The following is an 18,555-nucleotide window of genomic DNA, read 5'->3' as shown; positions in this document are numbered from 1 at the left end:
CAATTGTGAAAGCTTGAAGTCTGAGATCAAGGTGTTGGCAAGGTCGGGTTGCTTCTGAAACTTCTCTTTGGCTTGTAGATGGCCTTCTACTGCCCATGTCTTTGTGTGCTCTTACCTCTGTGTCTCTGTCCTCTTCTTATGAAATCATATTGGATTTGGGCCCAACTTAATCACCTCATTTTAACTTAAATACCTCTTTAAAAACGCTATCTCCAAACATAGTCACATTTTGGAGGTCCTGGAACTTAGGACTTCAACATATAAATTTTGGAGGGACACCATTAAGCCCATAACACTGACTGACAGGTAAGTCCTTGTGCTGAGTATCTTCCATTTGCCCATTCAGATCCACATCCATACTGTGCCCCAGGAGGATGACAGCAGGACTGCATCCCCCACCCCTTGCCCTCTGCTTCCAGTTGGGTTCTAGTTGGTACCACGAGTGGAAGGCTTTGGCAGGAGACTGGAAGGAAGGAGAGTAAAGTCAGTCTCTATTCCCCTGGCTTCCTCCATGGACAGTCCAGGAACATAAAGTCACAGCGCCACAGGGCCACCTCTACACAGAGCTCTCTCACCAGCTTCCCGTCACTGTTCTCTCCCCTGTTCCTTCAGGGCTTGACTCAGTAAATTATGCCCCTCTGTTACTAGCCATAGGCTCCAGGCCATCCTTTGTGGCTTCCTTATACTCCACCCACATCCTTGTAAACAGTGCCCTTATTTAAATAGTGCCCAGGAGTTTGTCTGACAGAAAGAGTAAGAGCAGAACAGATTTGGGAAGTGAAAATCCCGGCATATTGATGAAATCATTCCAACAACTACCCACCTCTGGCAGAGAGCCAGGGTCAGGGAGCAATTAGCTGACTGCTTTAAAAGAGGAAGAAAGCACTAGTATATACTCAGTACACAATCCAAGGACCAGGAAGGGGAAGGGCAATGAGGCAGGAGTGCCACCTCTCCCCGCCAGGCTGTGGAGTGCTCCCGCTCCTGGCCCAGTACCCTCCTTTGAGGCCCACACCTCCTCCTCCTTTCAAGAGTCAGTTGGAAAGGCACTTCAGTCCCAGCACACACTCAGCTGGCCTGGGTCAACGTGCCTCCAGGACCTGCCCCCTCCCTCCCTAAGCTTCTCTCTGGAGCAATGCCTGTTGTAACTCTGCCTTCTTGTCTTCAGTCTGTCTAACCAGGCCTTTTGAAGGGCAGGAACCCAGGACAGGAACCTGGAGTCTTATCTCTGCTTCCACACACCCGGGCTGGTGCTTGGCCCACAGCTTGGTCTTAGAAAGAGTTTTCTGGTGAACAATGTGATGAATAAAGCCAAATTAGGGCAAAAAGGATGCAGCGATCTTCAGTCCTCCTTTGCTGGCTGCCCACATCCAGTCCTCCTTGATGGAGGCCTTCCCTACACACATCCATGTGGAGAAAGCTAGAGTTACATGGAAGAGTCCTCTACCCCACCATGTACCTGGTCATTTCTAGTTCTGGCTATCCTCTGTGCCTCATGGACAGATCCCTTTTGTAAACCTCTGGGCCTCTGCTTTGTCATCTGTAAAATGGGCATAAGCATAGCACCCAGCACAGAGACTTGTTCTGTGGGATCAGTGGGGTTAATACCTGCAGAATGCTTAAAACAATGCCTAGTGTATTGTAACTGCTCAATAAATAGGAGTGATGGTCTAATGATTTCTGACCATTCCATGTTTAAGAACAATAGATCACATTTATTAAATCACACCTAACAATTTACAGGTCATTTTCACATGGCTGCTCATTCATTTCTTCAGCAAACAGCAGCCTTGCCTCCAAAGAGAATCTAATTCGGGCAGAGGAGAGGGAAGCACTTCCTGCCTGGACCTGCCCTGGGAGGGCTGTAGCATCACTTTGGCTTCTTTTGTAGCCAAGCAAATAGGAGCCACATTGGCCTGAAGCAACACTCTGGCCTTTTATTATTGAAATTAAAGGCTGATTGGAATCACTCTGTGAAGAAGGATGAGGACCTTGAAAGCAGATATTTCAGGACTGCTCTGGACCCTTTTCTGTGGAAGGCAGAGCAACTCAATCTGTATTGTGCACCTGAACCTCCTGGTGATCTTGGAAAATGCAGATTCTAACTCAGTAGATCCAGGGTGAGACTTGAAACTCAATTTCTAACAAGCTCCCAGGTTGATGCCAATGCTGGTGGTCTGCAGATAGGGGGACCAACTAGCCCAAGTTTGCCCTGGACTTTCCCAGTTTTAGCACTGAAAGTTCAACATCCGAGGAACACTTAGGCCTGGAAAGCCAGGACAGTTGGGCATCATATCCACAGGCCACACTTTGAATAGCAAGTAGCAAGACAGGCTCAAGTCGAGTTTGTACAACTCTTCCCTTGCATGGAGTAACCCTTGTGACGTGATAAAGAATTGTAACTCTAGAAATGGCAGGCCAGGCAGATGGGGGTTTTATGGAGTCTGAAGCTTATGTAATCTTAGTGGCTCTTTTAAGAAAAGAAGTACAAAAATATCTTTGTTTTGCAAATTTTACAAAACATATGCCCATTTAAACAGTAAATTCCCTTCTGTCAGTTTGGCCTGAGGGGCCCACTTTTTCCTTGTGGGAAAATGGTGTTTTGGCCTCTAAATGGCCAGCAACTACCACTTCTGAGAGATGACCACCAGGTGGCAGTAGATTTACACGGCCCCTTGCAACCACCACCCCATGCCCCTCCCAACTCCAGAAATTTCTAAATCTTCCTCTGGCTGGCCTAGCTAATCCAACAAATTAATCTGTGCTGCTGTGATAATGGGCAAAAGAGTTCGTGTGCTTCTCTAAATAGCATATTTGCCATTTAATGGAAATGTTAAGAGATTGTTTTTAAAACCAGATAAAGAATGCTAATAGGTGAATTCTAGGTACACTGTTGGATCACCCATCACTGTGGAGATGTTTTTAACCATTACTGTGCTCCATACGTTGCATCTATGCAGGTTCTAGTCTTATCACCTCTTCCTGCAACCCCAGTATCTTGCTTAGTATTTGGACACCAGTTCTGGAGTTCCGTTGCCTGAGTAAAAGGATTATCACTCACTGAAGGTTGTGTTGAGTAAGGACCTTAACATCAGTTTCCTGATCTGTGAAATGGGAGTAATAATCCTGATTTCATATAATATTTGAGGGGATTAGGTAAAATAACATATATTAAAGTGCCTCAGAAAGGTGGCATACAGTAAGTGCCCAATAAGTAGCTGATTTCATCATCCCACTCCTTGCCTGCTTTCTGCCTTCTTTAAATCACCTTCTTCTCCTGTCTTTCCTCCCAACTCAACCCCCTAACAAGTTCTTCAAGGGAACAGAGGGAGGACTGAGACCTCAGCATAGTAATAACCAGGCCAGTTCTTCTGGGCACTGTTCTCCAGACCCATGATCTCCTGTCAAGTTGGGGCTGAGCCCTGGGACACCAGAGCGTACAAGGAGGGAGGGGCACGGGCTGGACCGGATTGTAGTTAGCCTGGCTCAGCACTTTTGCAGGAGATAAATCTGCGAGTGTCACCTTGAGTATACAATGAGCATGGTGTGTGAAGGCAGCTGGCTCCCTCCTGGGTCCTATATATACTGTTCAACCAGGAGGGACACATCACGGAGCAGAGCAGGAGCTTTATCTTCTGCACTCCTGCTGGACCCAGCAAGCTTTCTGTACTTCCTCTCCCCATGCCCCCTTCTCTAGTTAAAATCAGCTTCATCTACACCAACAACAAAATGGTGAATGGTTCTCAAACTTTACTGCATATTAGACCCAGAGGAGCTTTTACAGTCTGACTCCCAGGCTAAATCCTAAAGCGACTTAGTCAGAATCTCTGGGAATGGGATTCAAGCATCAGAAATAATTCCAGTGTACAGCCAAGTTTGAGAACTGGTGTTCTAGAGTAGTGTTTCTCAAACCTTAATGCTCATCCAGGTCACTTGAAGAGTTTGTTAAAATGCACTTTCTGGTTCAGGAGGCCTAGGGCAGAGCCCAAAATTCTATGTTTCTAACAAGCTCTGGAGGATACAGATGCTGCTGGTCCACAAACCAAACTTTGAGTAGCAAGTTTGTAGAACTGTGGTTCATGTACCAGAATCATCTGGAGGTCTTGTTAAAATATAGCCCAATTGCAGACTCAGTAGACCTGGAGTACAGGGCCCAGTAACATGCATTTCTCACAAGCTCCAGCGCTGCTGCTAGTCCATAGGGCACACCCTGAACGGTAGGACTGTAGAGAAACACAGGCTTGGAGTCGGGAAGCCCTGGGGCCTGTTTTCTGGCTTCACACTTTGCTAGCTCTGTGATCTTGGAAAGTTACTTAACCTTTCTGGATTGTCATTTCGTCATCTATAAAGGGGTTATTACTGGGCAAGATTAATTGGGCAAATTCGAAACACCTAACAGACTGCTCTGTGCACTGGTCCTCAAACTCAACTGCAAATTCAAATTACCTGAGGAGCTTTAAAAGAAACCAGCCCATAGTTGTTGATTTAATTAGTCTGAGCTATGAGCATCAGGACTTCTTGTAAACTGCTCAGGTAATTGTGCTGTGCAGCCTGTACAAGGTACTGGCCTGGCCCATGTCTCCCAAACCTCAGTCACAGATTGCTGGGCTGCACTCCCAGAGTCTCTGACTCAGTAGGTCTGGGGTAGGGCTGAGAACTGTGCTCTGCTCCAGGCATTACAACAGCTATCAGTAAAGAAAGCACAGAGCTGGGGTTTGAAGGTACTCTTGGTTTGCCCAGGTCCAAACAGCCCCTGGGGAGCACCACCCGCTATCACTGGTATGCCAGTTTACACCCACCTCCATCTAACTGGGGTGGGGTCGGGGAACCTCTTGTTAGGAGGAAGGGAGGAACTTGCACTGCCTGTCTGGAGGAGAGTCAGACCACTGAGCTAAAACATGGCATCAAAGGCAACCGCAATGGCCTTGGCCTGGGTGACCTAGAGCCCAGAAACAAGATGTGTGAGTGGAAGCCACAGGGCCTTAGGGCTCAACACAGGAAGAACCTTATAACCTTGGGAACTGCCCTGTCTGGAAAGGGCTCCTTCCTCTTTTGGCTCTGAGTTCCCTGGTGTGGGAGGTAGTCCACCAGAGTTGGGGAGCAGGGAAAAGCCAGCGATATTTGAAGCGGATGATCTCTGCGGGCCGTTTGAAGTCTGAGATGGCACATCCCTGCAGCCTCCCATCCAGCCGGCCGTTACTCCAGAAGCTTTCTGTTTATTTAGGGAGGTGACCGGCTGGAGCTTTCGCAACAGACTGGCTTTCCCGTTGTTGGCGTTTTCCTTTGCCTCTCAGCAAGCGGTTTTACTCTCCCAAGGCAAACAGGAAGGCAACGGAGCTAAGCAAAGCCAGCAGGTCGGCGAGGTTGCAGTGCGGGCAGCAGGTGCCACCTCGTGAGTGCATTGCAGAGACGGCTGAGCCCTTAGGACTTAGAGACGCTGAGCAGCGAGTTAACGCGGGCGGGCGAGGGGGCCCTAAGGGCTCCGGGGGCCAAACCCTGCGCAGGACGGAGCAGAGAAGAGGAGGGGCCAGCCCACGCCACCGGCCACATCAGAGCACCAAGAGAACACCAAGTCTTTATTACAGTTGTTCCTATTAAACAACTCCAAGAAAAAACCCACATAGAAGAAAAAACGACTAACAAGCAACACACACAGACGTGGGGCCCGGGGCTTCCCCGCCATGCGCCGGGTGCTGGCGCGAGGAGGGATCAGAGCCACAGTCCGGAGCCCCCTCCTCTGCCCCTCAGGGTCGGAGCCGTCAGCAGCTCGGGCTGGCGGCCTGGGGGATGGGGGGCTCGTGGGGGCCACGGGCCTGGCTGGGGAGAGCGGCGGGTCCCGCTGGGCAAGGCGGGCCCCGCGCTAGCGCCCCTGGCCCGGGGTGCTTCCAAACTTGGTCACGCTCCGCGGCCTCGGCGACGCGCCCAGGCCCCTCCCGCGGCGGCCTCCCAGAGCAAGGGAAGCTCGGCTGCCCGAATGTGCCCAGGGGCCCTCATCTGGCACCGCACAGGGGCGGGAGGAGCGAGGTGCAATCGTGGCTCCCACCTCTGCCGCTGGCCCTGGGCGCCCGCCACGCCCTCATCATCTCGGGGTGACTTGAGGCCACCAGGCCTCCCACTCCCAACCTCCCAATCCCGCACGGTGGGCTAGGCTGGGCTGGGCTGGTTCCACACTCCGGCCCCGAAGCCTCGTGCCTGCCTAGGCTTCCTGGTTCTCCGGAGAGGTCCTTGCGTTGCCATTTCCACAGTGGGGCCAGAGAAAGTGGGGCAGCCCCCCTCCCGTTGGTAGTGGTTGGTGCCGGTAAGGGTCTTAGAACCGTGGTTTCCCTCCTCGGGTCATTCACCTGTCGCTCTAGGCAAGGGGCACGCAGCAAGCCTCCCTAACCCCAGCGCTCCCACGCGGTCCGGCAGTTCACAGCCCTGTGCCTTCTCAAAGGTCATTTCAGAACCCACCACTCCCCACCCTTAGGACATCAGGACTTCTAGGCAGAGTTATCCCCCCACCTCCACCCAACCATAAGCCCCTACTGTTGTGTGACTGCAGGGTCCCATCCAGAACTAGCTTATGTCTTCTGTCAAAGTAAAAACTAACCCTTCCTCGTCAGAGTCCTCCAGTTCCTGAGGGGCTGCTCTCCTGACCCCTGCTGGGAGGTTTACGTCAGCCCCCAGCAGAACCACCCTGAGCGGCCCAGGCAGGGCTCAGCAGATACCTCTCTTTGGTGGCCCATCACTCCTCAGAGGGGGCCCAGGTGATTGCCCAGGGCTCTCCCACCAGGGATTCTGTGCGGTGGTTGTGCCGAGGGTTGGCGGCCATGGAGAAAGGCTGAGATGCAGGAGGCATGGGAATAAAGGGCCCAGGAAGCCCAGGGGAGCCGGGGATGGTGGGGGGGATCAGGCAGTGTCTGCAGCCCAGCAGGACAGAGGGGAATGAGGGAGGGGGGCTCCACCTTCAGGTCAAAGAGCTTCTGGCAGGGTCATTCTGCCCTTTGGGGCACTCCAGCCTTTGCCTGTTTTCTGAGATTTTTTTTAAAAAGTTGGGGGAGGAGAGGGCGATGTGGGGAGGTCCTGCATTTCCACTCATTGCCCACAGAACAGAACATCCTGGTTACAAAAGGGGCTGTGATTGGCTGCCACCCTAGGAACCCCAGGTCCTTCCTCCAAGCATAGCACGCAACTCCCAAGTTCTAAGTCCCATGAAAATGGCAGTGACAGTGGCAGTGGTTGGGCTGGACTGTGGCCGGAGAATCACTGGGCCCAGGTACTCAAGCACCATCTGTCCGGCTGCAGCTGGGACCTTCAGCTGGGCGCCGGTTTTACTGTCTGGCTGTCTCCATCGGGTCTTCAGCAAAGAGGAACGGCAGGCATCTGGTAGGGAAAAGGGAGGGGAGAGGTCTTTTTCAGTGGAGCCCAGTGATCTTTCCTCATCATTCATTCCTGGAGAGATGGTTCTGGGCAGAAGCTTCCAAAGACAGGAGCCCTCTCCTCCCTCCAGGGACTCTAACATCAGTGTTGGAACTGTGCTGGGGTCATCCCCCAGTGCCAAATCCTAGCTCCTCATAACGCTCTAACTTGCAGAAGAGCAGGGACTCTGGCAGCTAGAGATGGAGTGGGGAGCTGAAACTGCAGATGGAATCAGCTGTATGGGAAGGGCTGAGAGGTGGGGAAGAGGCTGGTTGCTCTGCAATTCAGTGTAGCTCAGATGAGCTGGACCAAGGGGACCTGTAGGAGCAGAAAAGTACATTGGGGTCAGGATTTGGTGGCCTCCACACACAGGCTGAGGAGTTCAGAAGTCTTTTCTTGGAAGACTCAGAGGTATAAATGAAATAAGGTAGTGATGGAGTGAAGAAAGTACAGCTGTGCACCAGAGGTGAGAGTACCAGAGCAGTGGCGGAGGGAATAAGGGAAAGAAATGAAACGGAAAGGCTGGAGCAGAGACTTTCTGACTTTCAGAGAGCTGGAGGCACAGCTGGAGACAAGAGAGTGGCTCAGAAGGACTGGCTGAGACGGAGAGTCCAGTTTTGGAGCCAAATGCACAGAAGTATTGCTGATGCTATAAGAGGGCGGTGGCCCCGCTAGAGAGTGTGGGCGCAAAAGGGTCAAGGGCAGAGCCACGGGGGAGTGAGGGAGTGGGAGGGGCCGCGGAGCTGGGAAAGTGCGGGAGAATGAATGGCAGGGAGATCCAGGAGACACTGAGCACGGGACATCCTGGACCTGGCAGGGGACCTTCTTGAGTCAGTCTGGGGCTGCCAGCCTGCAGTGGGCAAAGGTGGATGCCACCTTTTTTTTCTTTCTTTTTAAACAGACCGTTTTTTTTTCTCACCCAGAATGCCACTTTTTCTCCAGCTGGGTGATGAAGGAAAATAGGGAGAACTGTTTTTAAGATGAGGAGGAGGAGGACTTGAGGATGGAGCTGGAAAGGGAAAGCTGGAAGACTTAGGAGAGAAATAGATGGTGACAAGGTCCTGATATGGGGGTGGCTTTGGACCAGACACGGTTTCCCTGGGGACCAGAGGAAGGAATGGCAGCAATACTGTGCGGAACCGGGGCCCTTCGCCAGGCTGTATTTGAGCACTGCGGATGAGTGGGAAGCGTGGTGCAGCGCTGTGGGTAAGGAGAACCCGTTAGAAGGGAATCGGTCTGAAGGTGTCTGGTGGGGGATGTGGCGGAGGGCTGGCTAGAAGTCACATGGAGGCCAGCCGCCCAGGCTGAGGGGAAAAGGCACTGGTACTGTACATGGCTATGACCTCTGTACCCTGGTTTAACTCACCTCCACTACAACGATTGTGAGAGTAGCAAGTATTTCTCTATAGTCTGAAATACGGCCATACCTGCCACACCATCAGCTCAAGAAAGCCTTGTAGATGGAGCCCTGGGACCAGGAGAGCGGGGAAGGGCAGGCTTGCAGCTTCCTGGTGGGGGGTAGGGGCTGGAAGAGGGACAGGTTCCACTGAGTCCTGGAAGAAGTGTGACATTCCCTGTTTATCTCCCAGTGATGTACAGGAAAAGAGGAGGAAAAGCAGCCTGGGGACCCAGTCGGAAACAGAGCCGCCTTGAGAGAGGCCGTTCCCTTATCTGGTTGTGCCAGATCTACACCACCACCCCGTTACGGGAGAGCTGTGTGTACACATGGCCATAGTGAGTCTGGTTCAGTTTTGTCTTCTTAGGGTGCTGTTAGTCCTGGACTGCCTTCTCAACTGGGCTATAGGCTATTCACAGTCAAAGCTGGGTTTTTTTTTCCTGTTCATTAACACCTGGCATAGGCAGGTGTGACTGTCTTTTGTCAAATGAATAAATAACCAAAAAAAAAAAACCTCAAGAGACTCATTCCCCTGCAGAACATGTGCCCTGCCACACATGGGAAAAGAAACCCAGGCCATGTGGCTGTCCAGCTGGCTGAGCCCCATGCCTCTGGACTTTTTCATGCTTGAGAACACCCCATGGCAGACACCCCTGAGAAGATGCCTGGGGTGCGGCCTCGGGCGGACCCTGGAGCTGCGGCTCCTCACCTTACTGCTTACTGTCCTTCCCGCAGGGCTTCCTCCACCTCCGGTGCCTCCTGCCGCCTTCCCCGGAAGTCTTCATCTGGAAAACAGAGGGAAGCTGCCTCCTCCTCCTCCCTGCAGGGCCCCAGTCAGGCAGTCCCCAGGCTGGGCAGAGGGCTGGCCCAGCTCTTGCCGCCCCCGTTTGCCGGGACACCTGCTGATCCCTAGGGGATGATGTGTGGGTCTGGTGATGCAGCTGGGCACAGGGTGACCTTAGGAGGCGGCTGCTGGCCTGGCTCTGTCACTGAGCTCTGAGACTGTGGTATAACGAGTCATAAGAAATACATATTTGGTCATTCATATGTTTCCCAGGTATATTTGGTCTTCTTCCACAGTTCCTAAAGACACTGCTGTGTCTTAAAGGTGACCTAGGTGTTTTGTCATGTTAATGAGAGGCTGTCAGACCCCACCCAAAGGCAGGGACTGGCGGTTGGATCAGCCAATGACCAATAATTTAGTCAATCATGCCTAGCAATGAAGCCTTCAGAAAAAGCTCTGAGAAGATCCTATCCTTCTCTTGCATCCTGCTTCTTGGCAGTCAAGAGCTTCTATGCTTGGGGACCTAGAACGCCTCCACATGCCACCAAGCCAGGTCCCAAACTCCATGAGGATAGAAGCTCCTTTATTTGGGACCTTGCTCTTTGTATCTCTTCATCTGGCTGTTAACTTGTGTCCTTTACGGTATCCTTTATTAAACTGGTAAACATGAGTGTTTTCCTGAGTTCTGTGAGCCAATCTAGCAAATTAATCGAATGTAAGCAGGAGGTCGAGGGAACCTCCAACCTGTAGCTGGTAGGTCAGAAGCACAGGGAACTGCAGCTTGTGACACCCAGCATCTGGAGTTGGGGGTGGAGGGCAGTGTTGTAGGACAGAGGTCTTAACCTGGGGAATCTGGTGCTGTCTCCAGGCAGATAGCATCAGGACCTACTTGAATTCACCAACACCCTGCTGGTGTTGGAGAATTGCTTGGTGTTGTGTATGTGGGGGGGAAACCCCTCCCCCGCCCCCACACACATTTGGAACAAGGTCCTGGAACCCGAAAGGAATAATAATACTGTTATACTGCTGCGTGACACTATTGTTGGTATATAGGAAAGAAAAAACCCCTTTGCAGAGACCTTGGACAAGTGCTTTTCCTCAGTTTCCGAATCCATAAAATGGGATGGGGCAGTTGAACTGTCCAGATGACCTCCAAAGCCCTTCCAGCCCTTGTTTCTGTATGTCTGCTGACCACCAAAGAGCCCCTCTGCTCTGAGGCATGAGTACCAGGGGTAGGCTGTGGGCCTGGGAGGGCCTAAGGCCCTGTTTTCCAGCCCACGTGGCCTTTAGGAAAGACTAGAACACTAAAAGGCTGCTGGACCCAGGGACTGAGACTGCCCAGCACTTGGTGCTCAAGGTGAGGCCCCTCCATGTGGGCAGGCCTGTCTGCCCCCTCTACCCCCCCCCAGAGACTACTCTCCAGGAACAGCACCTCCCACTTTGTTCTCCATGTAGAGGTCTCAGTGCTTGGGGAGGTGCAGCAGGGGCCCCATTTCAAGAGTGGAAGGAAGGGAGAGACAATATGGACCAAATGGCAGGGCCCATTCCTTAGGATCACCTGCCCGCCAACCCTTGATGTTTCCTCCAGGTCGGGTGCTCCTTCCCTGACAGATTAGGTCCACCTATAAAACACCTGGGTCCCCCTCTTGGCAGGCCACCAACCACAGGCAGCTTAGAGCCCAAGTTTCGCAGCCCTTCCCGCCTCACCACACGGGTGGCCCTCCACGTCGTCCAGGAGATTGGCTGTTGATGCCGCAGCCCCCAGCCTGCCAGGCCATTCAGGAAAACTGTCACAGGGATAGGTAGGCACTGCCAGTGTCCCCCCAGTTCTACTCACTCCCTGTCCCTAACCCTGAACCATCTGCTGCCAGCTCAGGAGGCTACGGTCATGCCAGCCTAGCACTGATATCTCCCCACAGGTGCCTTTTCTTGGGGTAGCTGAGCAGCCAGGACCTGACTCTCACCGGCTCCCATCTCAGCATGGAGAAGCAATTTGGGCTGCTGAGTTTCTAATATCCTGTGCCCTGTTTGAGAAGCATGGATGGGAGTCTGGGTAAAAATATGAAAAACCTTATTTTGACTCAAGGTACTGAAAGTGAGAAGACTGGGTCAACATGCTTGAAATGATGCAGAAAGATCTGTGGATCAATTCAACTCAAGAAATTAGAGAAAGGTGTGCTGATTTTGTAGGAAGAATCAAGCTTTCTCCCAAGATGTAGCTTATCCCAGACAAAAAGTTAACAAGTTGTAGGACAACTTGTGAACCTACAGAAGGAAGGTGGGAGCCACTGGCCTGCTTCCCACACCAGGTCATGGTAGTCAAGATTGGCCCCAAGAGGCAGGGCGGCAGACTGGCAGTGGGGCTCAGCGAGGAGAGGACAAGGCCACAGAGCCAGTTGCACTCCAGAGAGGGCACAGGCTGGGAGTCCAGCCAGGGTCTCAGCGGCCTGAGCGCCCTCCAGCCCACCTAGCACCAAGCCCAGGAAGGATACGCTTGATGCTTCAGCAGGTGCTTCCTCTTTGACTTCCCCATCCTGGTCTTCTCCGAGAAGGCCCTGGCCAGTTCAAACAGCTTCCTCCGGGTGGCTGGGGGCAGAGACAGCTTTGAGCCGGCAGTGGAGCACCCAGACCTGGGGAAGGCCAGGGTAGCCCCCCTCAGGGGAGGGGTAGGTGGAAGGCTGGTGGGGGAGGCAGGGAGGTGACAGGAATCACAAATGCAGGTGGGATGAGGCTGCCATCCCTGGTTGGCCTACATGGGTAGCACAGGCCAGGAGAGGCCAGGCCAGGGACCGCCAGCCTGCTGGCAGACCAAGATCCGGGTATTCCTTCCTCAGCTACCAGAGACAGCCAGGCCTTCCCCCACCTCCAGTTGGTTCTGGGCTTTCCATGACTAATCCAAGATTTTCCCTGAAATGGAGCCAGAAAGGATGGCAGCCTCATTCACACATGGCTGTGTGTCTGTGTGGTGGGGAGGGGAAGAAAGGGAGGCCGGATCTGGCTGGCAGGACTTTGTGGGAAGAGGTCACCAGCCCTGCAGGCCTCCCGCCCACCCAGAGTGGGCTTAGCTTGGGCCTCCCCACTCAGTCAGGCCTGGCCAGGCCCCCTCAAGCCAGAGTGTGAACGCTAAAGTTAAGGGGGAGGGGAGGCAACACATGATTATTTTTCTGCAGACAGCTGGCTCAAGAGGATTTAAAACTTAATTTGTATCCAGACTACACTGCAGGGGGAAGTGAGACAGGAAGGCTGAGGGAGCTGGCTTGCAATTAAAATGTCACTGTGGTTCACCAAGAGTCAGCTTCATTAAACATTCTGGGCTCCCTCCCATGAGGCCACAGGGCCTGTCTTCTAGAGTTGGGAAGGGGACATAGGCTAGACTCACATTTTCCCATGTGTTTCAACTTGTCCCTGAATAAGGCATCTTCCGACACAGCAGGGTTAGTGTCACTGGTTCCTAGAAGGAGAAGACATCTCTGAGAACCAGCTGGAGGGACAAGGGCTGCCCAAGGTGGGTCAGGGCCGTCCGCAGAGGACAGAGGTTCAGTCTGATGCTCCCATGTGAGGAAGGAGGCAAAGGGCGGGCTTCTTCCCTAACCAGGAGTGAATTTAAAGCAAGGACAATGCTTGGGGTTCCCTAATGAGTGCTCCTTTTCCCATTGGACCCCACTTTCCCTTCTTCTGTAAAAAGGGGGACAGGGGTATGGTCTCTGTGTGCAGAAAGTCCGCTCACACAGGCTCCCAACTGCTTCTCTGGATCAACTCCGCATTCCTCGATGCCACGTTGGTAGCTTGAAATCAGCCACTGAGGGAGTATTTTTGCATGGAAGTCACCAGATGTTAAGCACTGGGGCTTCCCCTGCACCCGGAACATTCACCAGCAAGCCACCTGCATCCCCATGGCTGAGAGTTAACGAGGGAGCAGAAGGGCAGTGTGGGCACAGAGCAGGCATTCCCCCGTGGCAATTCCCTTCTCCCTCCTTCCTGGGCCAGCCCCTCTATTACTCCCCAGAGACATGGAGTCTTGGACTCATTGGACAGTGAGTAGGAAAGAGAATAGTGCTAGTTCCAAAGTCAGAACCTAGTGGGCCACTCAGAGCGCCCCCCATTCACTCAGCACCCACTTGGTGCCCTTCTGAAGCCCTGCTCTCCACTCTGTAACTCAGCTAATCCCAAGTCACCTTGCCTGCTAAATCCCCTGTGAGTCATGATCCATCTCAGCAGCCCTGAGTGTCTACTTAATTCAGGATCGAGGACAAGAGGCTGTTGTTGAAACTCACAGATGCACATCTGGTGGTACTAAGCTCCCAGCCTGCTGTTTCTGAATCAATTCCAGTGGATTTTCTCTCTTCAAGCTGGGATCAGCTGAGCTCCCCATCCTTCTGCTCCTCAACCCCACCCCACCGAGTGATGTTGTAAAGCCTCTTTTGTGCAAAAGCTGCTGACCCTTTCTGGGATATGGGCCACCTGTGTGTGCAGAGGTACTGACTGACTTGAGCATGAGGCACACATGTGGGCCGAGTCCAGATGTCAAATGTGGGACCCAGGCCTACTGGGCCTCTCTGCCTCATGTTCCCGGTTCCAGCTGGACCCTCTCTGTGCATCCTGAGAGCCTGCTGTCCACCCTTGGCCCTCCTTCAGCCAGCTAGGGCTCCTGTGCAGCCTGGCCCTCTTCTGAGGCAATTCTTGCTTCTCACCACCTTTCAAAGAAAGCTCAAAATCATCCTCCTCTAATTCCAGGGCAGGGCCTGCCCCATGGCAGATACCCCCAGCTACTGAGTGAATGAATGAACCCCTCCCAATGAACCCTGCCCTTCTCCTCCCTGTGCGTTTGCCATAATCAACAAGTGTGTCCTCAGCTTTGCTGGCTTATTCTACCCATTTCTTACATCTCTTGCATTCCTTACAAGACTATAAACTCCCCCAGGACAGAGCCCATGCCCTGTAAATCTCCAAGTCCTCTGTGTGCCTTCCCACCATGGTGGCATTATGTGGGTGGTGTGTCCCCTCCCTGCTCACACTTCAGGCACCTCTCAGTTCAGCCAGCCTGTTGGCCACTCCCAGCCGTGGGCTCCAGCTGCTGCTCAGTTGGTACGAACTCAGGGCTGCTAAGTGAGAGGCCATCTCACTCTGTGGTGAGTGTGGTTGGGCGGGGGCAGAACCCTCCCTCCAGCCTAATTCCTCACCCCACCCCCAAACTCAACTCCAAATATGCAAGGCACATGGGGGTGTGAGTCTCCTATGTCCTCTGACCTCCCTCCCAGGAAGGCAAGGTTACCTGGGGCAGGAGGCGGAAAGCCAAAGTCATTTCCCGTAGCCACGCTGCTGGATTTGGATTTCTGGGACTCATATTTCAATCGATCTGAAAAAGGACCACATTCCAGTCAGGGAAGTTAGCTCCTGGAAAGAGGCTGTTGGAGGCTGAACCCCCAGAATTGCACATGAGCACACACAAAATATGTGTACACCCATCTACCAGCTCTCAAAGAATCACAGGAACTACTGCCCAGACAAGCATCTGGAATGTTAGAACATCAGAATGAGAAGGGCCTTGGAGATCTGTAGTCCAACCCTTCACTGAAAAGGAAAGGCCCTGAGCCCCCGGCACTTTTGCTGCAGAGCAGAGCCAGCCTTCCCTCCGCAAGCCCTGCTCCCTCCCACAGCACACCACCAGTCACATTCATACACACACTCACACTGTGAGCCTCATAAGGCAGACCTCCCACAGCCCTCCCCCTGCACCCCACCCCAAACACACTCCCATCCTGAGGGGGAAAGGCAGACAGGCTGACGAGGTGGGTCCCTGGCTCAAAGACAACCCAGCACTTGAGTCCCTGCTTCCCTCAGGGAGGTACCTGCGGACCCGGTCCCTTGACACTTCATGCCAAGGCTGGCACCTGGCACAGAGCAGACATGCGGCAGGGATGCAGAGAGCCTAAGAGGGCACACCCCTCTTCCTCTGAATCCCAGGGGAGGTAGAAGAGGTGGCCCGTGACTCAGGTCCCTGTTGGCAGGTCCCCACAAGGGAAACTGGACACCATGTCTCAGCAGGACAGAGGCCACCCTTAGCTCCTGCTCAAGGCTGCTTCTGAGCCTAAAGGCTAAAGCCAGCACCAACCCCCTTCCTCAGCTACAGAGGAGTGGCCATCGCGCCCCCACCCGGTATACCACCTCTCTCCAGGGCGAGGAGGAAGTCACGGTTGCGTTGCAGCTCCTTCATGAACTCCTCGTTCTGCAGGAAGAGTGCGATCCTCTCATCCTCCAAGTACTGCTTCCAGCGGCTCTCCGGGTCCCGGGCCCCAGGCCCGGCCGCAGGGAGCAGGCCTCCCTCTCCACTTGCAGGCTTCGACACCCTGGGGCTTCCCTGAGGAGGGGAACATGTGGAATGGCTGCTCACAAGGGCACACATTGCATAAACACCCATGCACATCTGGGCGTACATGTTTCCTTTCCCAGGACCCTCTGCCTGCATGCTGGGGCCTGCACATCCTATCTGAACCCAGTCATCAGCCAAAATCCACCATAACAGGCCAGAGCCTTCTCTTCTAGAAAAGCAGCAAGGCCTTAAAAACTGGCTTTCCTCCTTCTTGGACCACCTCCCATCCCTCCATCTACAACTGAACAGTCCCAAAAAGTGATCTGCAAGCTGCTCATAGCCTATGCATGGATTCCCACACTCAAACCTCTGCTGGTACCAGCTGTCTCAGGCTGAGACCGCCTGACCCACTGCATGGGCCCCTCAGGTCATACGTACTTCTGGGGGAAGCCACCCCTGGCCCTTTTCAGGGGATGGAAGGAAGTGCCCTGGCCCCCTGCCATTGCCTGCCCCCATGTCCACAGCCCTCCAGCCTGGGGTGAAGGCTGCAGCCAGTCCCCTCAGCCAGTCACCTTCCCTAGGTGGAACAGGAAACCTCCCGGCCCAGACAGGAAATGAGGCTTCCAGTTCAGCATTTTCCCTACAAACCCAAGGCAACAGAAATAGCTCAGCCTGGGCTTAAACACTAGGAAGTGAAACTGCCACAAACAGTGTGGGTGAGCAGAGATGATGTACAGGCAGGTGGGGGCATCCCCCGTTACCTGTATGCTGTCCAGCTGCTGGGGCAGGATGCGGAGAAAGTCGTCGGGGAGGTTACCCAGCAGTGGTGGGTTCCAGTTCCGATAGCGCCTCTGGCTCAAAGGGGGCCCAGAGCCCAGCACATCAGTGCTGGAGGGTGGGAGGTGACAGCGAGGAGGGAACAGTCAGGCCAAACACAGGTGACCCCCCGGCTCTTCACACCAGGATCCTTGCTCAGAATGCCACTCCTGCTCCAAAGCCTGCCATGGCCTCCACTGTCCCCAGGACCAAGATCATCACACTCAGGCTAACCCAGCCTCAGCCCCAGCCTGGGCTCCTGCTGCTCCAGACATTCAGCTCTCCACCCACTCCTGCCCTCAAGGTCTCCAGGTCTGGAGCCTCTCTATTCTCAGCGCTCACGAAGGGCCTCTGGCTGTAGGTGAGGGTTTCTCCATGTCCTCTGAAGACAGCAGGGATCACATTATCTCAAATTATGTCCCCAGCACGGAGCACAGTGCGAGCTCATGGCTCCTGGGTGACAGGCGTGCTCCAATGAATGGACATACAAGCCCCCAACGGTGCAGCCTGTCCAGGAGATGCTGGGGCAGGGGGCCTGGGGGACATCAGGATCCCTGCAGACAGTAGAGCAGAACCAGACTCCAGTTTAGGCTCAGCCATACCCAGCAAGGCGGTCCTGGGCGAGACCCTGCTCCCCTCTGGGGCTCAGTTTCCTCATCTAGAGACTGCTGCCTCCTGGCCAAGGTGTGTGGGAGCGCCCTCATGAGGCTGTGTCTTGAGCAGTGTTCTAAAAAGGCACACTGAGGTGTGGGGTGGAAGGTTTCTTGTACCAAGGGACACTCAGGAGCTGTTCTTCATGGGCAAGCTGCCTGGCAGGGTGTCTGTGCCACGCAGAGGCGACCGCAAGGCGCAGGTGAGAAAGGCAGGAGGTGGCACATGCCCTCCCTGACCCCAGGCCCCGCCCTGCCACTGTGGGCCTGAGGGCAACTCCTGGGCAGCCTGCAGCGTGGCAACCACGGGACACGTGTTCTGCTGAATCAGGGAAATGACACACACACAAGGCAGCTGAGGGCCGGCGGTGGAGGCCACTCTTGCCTGGCTTTGATTTGGTTTCCAGCTCCAGGAATCCCGCCCGCCCCCTCACTGAAGGGGAGCTTTTCTGGGCTGCCGCTGACTATGGAAATAACTTCCTTTCCTTTTCTATTTTGGGCGGGTGGCCTGGCAGGGGGGAGGGGCGGGGCGGGGCAGCAGCAGACAGGATGACAAGCTGCTAAGTGCATGGTGGGGGCACAGCACCCAGTCCGGAGCCCAGGGCATCCCAGCAGCCTCCTCCACCCTCTCTCTGTACAGAGCAGGGAATGGCTTGGTGAAGAGCTTGCATCACAACCCAGATCTCCAATTCCTAGGCAGATTTCTCTCTTCATCACTCTGCCACTTTCTGTCACTGCTGGAGGCTGCAGTTTTCCCAAGGGTGTGAGAGGCAGGGGAGAAGATATCCCATCCCTCAGGGACTCGCAGACCATCTTTGGCTGGCCCAGCATGGAGAAATCCTCTCCAGAGTCATTATGCTTCCCTGGGCTACAGGGTCTTCACCAAGGACACAGGTGCCCACCCCATCCCCACCCCATCCAGAGCCACCAGGGGAGCTGCAGAGACCCCCAGGTCACATTGGGACCCCTCTGGCCATTTGCTACTGAGAACCAAAGAGGGGAACAGTGCTAGGAGAATAAGGCCAAGTCATCGGCCAAGTTTCCCTTGCTGCTGGGCCCGTGGTCCTGGAGGAAGGATGGACCCGGCCCCTCCAGACCCCTTGGCCTGGCACCAGCAGAGATGAGGTCAGCCCGCAGCTGCGAGAGCCAGGAGGGGCCTGAGCCCACACAGCCCAAGCAACTCCACTGTGGTCAGAAAGGA

General features: G+C 54.1%; 1 protein-coding gene across 5 annotated transcripts in view; it reads right to left on the bottom strand.

Annotated features, from left to right (window-relative positions):
- Nucleotides 1–5,556: 5,556 nt before the first annotated feature.
- The window catches only part of CUEDC1 (CUE domain containing 1), a 74,756-nt gene continuing 61,757 nt past the window's right edge, over nucleotides 5,557–18,555 (bottom strand). For 3 of the 5 annotated variants that reach the window (XM_037003844.2, XM_073235393.1, XM_073235392.1), the window contains 8 exons: nucleotides 16,650–16,776; nucleotides 15,744–15,936; nucleotides 14,851–14,934; nucleotides 12,958–13,029; nucleotides 12,071–12,164; nucleotides 11,286–11,344; nucleotides 9,504–9,579; nucleotides 5,557–7,362 (listed from right to left, as the gene is read on the bottom strand). In XM_037003844.2, coding sequence (XP_036859739.1) covers nucleotides 9,512–9,579; nucleotides 11,286–11,344; nucleotides 12,071–12,164; nucleotides 12,958–13,029; nucleotides 14,851–14,934; nucleotides 15,744–15,936; nucleotides 16,650–16,776 — 697 coding nt within the window. In that variant the 3' untranslated portion in view covers nucleotides 5,557–7,362; nucleotides 9,504–9,511. Of the gene's footprint in view, nucleotides 7,363–8,825; nucleotides 8,952–9,503; nucleotides 9,580–11,285; nucleotides 11,345–12,070; nucleotides 12,165–12,957; nucleotides 13,030–14,850; nucleotides 14,935–15,743; nucleotides 15,937–16,649; nucleotides 16,777–18,555 lie in introns of all 5 variants that reach the window. The other 2 variants (XR_012130675.1, XR_012130676.1) reach the window with 2 other exon arrangements.

The sequence above is a fragment of the Manis javanica genome, chromosome 4 (assembly GCF_040802235.1).
Source record: "Manis javanica isolate MJ-LG chromosome 4, MJ_LKY, whole genome shotgun sequence".
Taxonomy (NCBI): Eukaryota; Metazoa; Chordata; class Mammalia; order Pholidota; family Manidae; genus Manis; species Manis javanica.
The sequence above is the reverse complement of the archived record's forward strand: the minus strand, read 5'-3'. Positions and strand labels throughout refer to the sequence as shown.